At 50.1% G+C, this 4610-nt stretch overlaps 1 protein-coding gene across 1 annotated transcript in view; it reads right to left on the bottom strand.

Moving 5' to 3' along the window:
• IMPA2 (inositol(myo)-1(or 4)-monophosphatase 2) overlaps positions 1–3673 on the bottom strand; it is a 28930-nt gene extending 25257 nt beyond the window's left edge. The window contains exons 1-2 of the mRNA XM_014540248.1: positions 3646–3673; positions 435–669 (exon numbers count right to left, since the gene is read on the bottom strand). Coding sequence (XP_014395734.1) covers positions 435–669; positions 3646–3673 — 263 coding nt within the window. The remainder of the gene's footprint in view (positions 1–434; positions 670–3645) is intronic.
• Positions 3674–4610: the final 937 nt, after the last annotated feature.

Raw genomic sequence — 4610 nt, 5'->3', positions numbered from 1 at the left:
AGGCGGGAAGCCTGGGCCCCACAGCTGGCTGCGCCGCTCAGGGTCACACCCTTAGAAAAGCCACGTGGTGCCGAGCAGACAGGGGCTGCCAGGGGCTGCCAGGGAACATTACTTGCTCCAAGTCCCTCCAGAAACATGCTACGGGGCTTGGCAGAGGGAAGCAGAGCTCTTCTCCAGAGCATGCGCTGTCAAAGTGAAGCCTTGTCCGCATTTACTAGTATAAGGTAATATAGTGACCCGAGGGTTCTCAAGATGGGAGTAAAAAGAATGAAAACAAGGGCCAGTTTGTTCACCATGCAATCAAAATATCTGGGGGGGCTTCCTGTCTGAGATCTGCCCCCATCGACCAGCGCACTGCCTCCCTGAGTTGGACTCTGGCCTTCCCCATGAATGTGGCCATGAGCGCCTGGGTGTCTTCCCCAGGGACAGCCTACCTGTGCGAAGGAAACCTCTTCTGCATCTCAGAAATAATTAAGTCTTCCACAAGCTGGTCCGTTTCTGTCACCAGATCTGCAGCGGATGTTTTTGTTGAGACCTGCTTTTCCTCAGAAAGGGCTTTTCTGATGATCTGGAATAAAAGGCCAGGAGGGCAGGTTAAACTGAAGCGTCCCCTTGCCCCAGACGAAGGCGCTCCCCCGCCTGTGGGCCCAGCACTGACTTTGGCCAGCCCTGGGGGGAGGAGGCGTGTGGGCCTGTGGACCAGTTCCCGACAGGCCTGCCCGGCTTAATCTCACACCCAAGACTTTCTGTTTGGGGTTCTAGTGAGCTTTCATTACCCACTATTCTTTCCATAAGAAAGACAGACTCACTTGCTGAAGTTTTGTTCTACTTGTGAAACACATTTTCTTGGAAGAAAAAGAAAAGCAATGGTTTTGAAGACCGTGAAACCTCATCCAATGCGTCGGGTCCCCTGCCACAGCTGGCTGCACCGCTCAGGGTCACACCCTTAGAAAAGCTGCGTGGCGCCCCCGAGCAGACAGGGTCTGCCAGGGAACGTTACTGCTCCCAGTCCCTCCAGAAACATGCTACGGGGCTTGGCAGAGGGAAGCAGAGCTCTTCCCCAGAGCATGCGCTGTCAAAGTGAAGCCTTGTCCGCATTTACTAGTATAAGGTAATATAGTGACCTGAGGGTTCTCAAGATGGGAGTAAAAAGAATGAAAACAAGGGCCAGTTTGTTCACCATGCAATCAAAATATCGGGGGGCTTCCTGTCTGAGGTCTGCCCCCATCGACCAGCGCGCTGCCTCCCCGAGTTAGACTCTGGCCTTCCCCATGAACGTGGCCATGAGCGCCTGGGTGTCTTCCCCAGGGACGGCCTACCTGTGCGAAGGAAACCTCTTCTGCATCTCAGAAATAATTAAGTCTTCCACAAGCTGGTCCGTTTCTGTCACCAGATCTGCAGCGGATGTTTTTGTTGAGACCTGCTTTTCCTCAGAAAGGGCTTTTCTGATGATCTGGAATAAAAGGCCAGGAGGGCAGGTTAAACTGAAGCGTCCCCTTGCCCCAGACGAAGGCGCTCCCTCGCCTGTGGGCCCAGCGCTGACTTTGGCCAGCCCTGGGGGGAGGAGGCGTGTGGGCCTGTGGACCAGTTCCCGACAGGCCTGCCCGGCTTAATCTCACACCCAAGACTTTCTGTTTGGGGTTCTAGTGAGCTTTCATTACCCACTATTCTTTCCATAAGAAAGACAGACTCACTTGCTGAAGTTTTGTTCTACTTGTGAAACACATTTTCTTGGAAGAAAAAGAAAAGCAATGGTGTAAGGTGATGTAAGTCACCTTTGGATGCGTCGGGTCCCCTGAATTTGAATTTATGAGATTTCTGCGTAAAAACGTATTTTCCCTAACTCACTTTGTGCATCACATGAGATGGAATACGCTCTTGCGTGCAGATTACACATGCTCAGACTGAGGAGCCTGGGAAAGCACAATGTTCCTCGAGAGCACGGAGGCGCACTCTCCCTCTGCTCTGGGTCAGGGCATTCCTGACGTCCAAGGGTGTCTGCACCTGAACCAGCTTTGGTGCCAAGCACCTGAGCCCTCAGGGCCGAGCGCGCAGGCAAGCTCTGCAGATGTGCGGGCTGCCAGCACATCCTGTCTAATCCCACTATGGCTAAATATAGGGCCAGGAATAGAGGGCACCCCACCTCTAGTACCCGCCGCCCCCCCGGCCTAATCTGGTTCCAGGAAGCACTGGGAGACCCAAACAGGAGGGCACGGAGAGCGGTCACTCAGTCATAGGACTCGCCGGAGAGGTCAGTTCTCGTTTGTAAAATCAAAATTACCCCTATGCCAGCTCAGGCCTTTCTGGAAATTTCTGTCGTTTCTTACCATGATGACAAAGTTAGACACCTACAAGGACTTCAGACCTTTCCTCCGAAACTGGACACCGCCCCAAAACCTTGCATTTCTTTCCAAAGCACCTCAATCGCTCAGCTGCCCAGACTTGACGGCTTTTGCCCATCAAGACCCTAATTGTCCGACCTCAGATACGCACTTCCTGATACCTTTTCGACGTACAGGCTACGTACTAACGAGGCTGAAGAGGAGGCAGGAAGAGATTCACCCAGAAGTCTGCAGGCAGGAGATGCTCACGTGGAATTTTAAAGAATGAGCAGGAGAACCTTCTGGACATGGAGCAGCCCCTTCCCTTTACGTTTCTCACAGAAGTCCCCCGTCCTAGTACTGGCCAAACAATACTGAGCCTGGGCAGGTTTTGTGCGTTTGTTTTTTCATCTTAGTTGCAAAAGTAATCAACACAAACTATAGAAAATTTAGAGTGTAATGTATTCTGTAAGTAATACAAAAGACCAAGCACACAGCAGTCATGCAAAAGGCATTAGCAAAGACGGTCCCTTTCCTATTTCTGTGCGAGCCCGCAGACTGCCACCCGGGCCTTCCTGTTCCTTCTATCTGCAGCATCCCCCTCATCGCTGTCAGGTTCATCGCCAAAACACCAATTTGCAGAAAGCCAGCTCCCACCAAATAAATCTCCATGGGTTCCTGTTTATGAATATCAAACACATTGAATCCTGCTCATATAGAACCTGCCCTGTCCTCCAGGAATCCCTAAATTTGTAGCTAGTCCAGACCTCCTGTCCACAGGTCATTTGACAGTGAGCTTGTGTCTAGTATGGCAATTCAGTGTGGTGTGTCTGTCGGGGGGAAGAGTGTATGTGGTTTATGTTGTGTATGTAGGAGGGTATATGTGTATATGTGGGGGTTTATGTAGTGTGAACGGAAATATGTGGTGTGTATGTGGGGTGTGTATATGTGCTATGTTTATATGTGCTTGTGAGGGTGTTGTATATGGTGTGTGTGTGTGTGTGTGTGTGTGTAGGTATGTATACATATAGTTAGAGAGAGGGAGAGAGAAACACACCCTAAACAGGGGACATACCACTAGGGCTTCTCAAATATTAATGTACACGAACCACCTGGGGTCTTGTTGAAATGAAGACTGTGATTGAAGAGGGGTGGGTTTTGGGGTCTGAGATTTGCATTTCTGACAAGTTCTGTGGCGACACTTGAGTAGCAGGGATTGGAGCGGCTCTGAGTGAGGAAGGGTTCTCAGGAGGCTGGGTGTTCTGGGACCCCACGTGAGTCCTGGGGCCTCCACCTGAGAGGACACAGCTTCATTTACACTTACCCTGTCCCCACGTGTGGTAGGCATTCATGCGATTCAAGATCACGATTCCCTGTAGTCTTTATGTAGAAGCTGGGTGGATGATTTCTAAACATCGTCAGCTCGTGTCATTTTAATGCTGGAACTACCCAATGTCTTCCCATCGCTCTTAGAACAAAGCCCCAAATCCCACACAAGGAGACCCTCACCACCTGCCAATCTTGCCTCCCAAAGGCCACCTGGTTTTCTGGCCCGTCCCAACCAAATTTATTTCTGTCCCAGTGACTTCATATTTTCTGGTTCTTCTGTCTGAAACTTCCCGCCATCTGAAATCAGCCTGTTTGTTTCATGGTTGACGAAATGTCTCTCCCCAATGGCACATGAGCTGCGGGAGAGCAGAGTTCACTCTCTTTTGCTCCCTGTCACACTGTTAGCATCTAGAATTGTACCTGGCAGAGTAGGTTTCCAGAATTCTTTGAATCATGAATAAAATATACATCAGACTGCTTGAATAGCTTCTGCACCATTTTATCCAAGTGAATCTCTCGTGTTTGTGTGAATACTAACCACCTTGGTCTTTTTGTTTCATTTCATTGTGGTATTGTTGTGTTTTTTGGTTGTCCTGTTAAACACAGTCTTATTGTGCTTGAAGTCTAACAAACTCGAGCCTCCACCCACTAGCCCTATCTCTTGGAGCTGGCCTCAATCTGCTTTATGGCACTCAAGTCCATTCTCCACCCACAGCCAGAAGAGTTTGTTAGAACTCTGATCTTTACCATGGCTCTTCCCAGCATAAGTTCTTAATGGCTCCCTATTACTCCAAGATAAAAGTCAACACCTCAGTGAAGGTGGCATGCAATGGCTTTTGAGAATTGGCCTTCTAGCAGACAATCTGACCCCAAAGAGCCAGTCTCCCCTTCTTCCATTTAGCAACAGAAGCCCCAAGTTTAGCAAGGGGTGGAGCCACCCCAGCAGTCTGCCCCTATCTG

The sequence above is a fragment of the Myotis brandtii genome, unplaced genomic scaffold (assembly GCF_000412655.1).
Source record: "Myotis brandtii unplaced genomic scaffold, ASM41265v1 scaffold240, whole genome shotgun sequence".
Lineage (NCBI taxonomy): Eukaryota > Metazoa > Chordata > Mammalia > Chiroptera > Vespertilionidae > Myotis > Myotis brandtii.
This window is presented reverse-complemented; position numbering and strand designations above follow the sequence as displayed.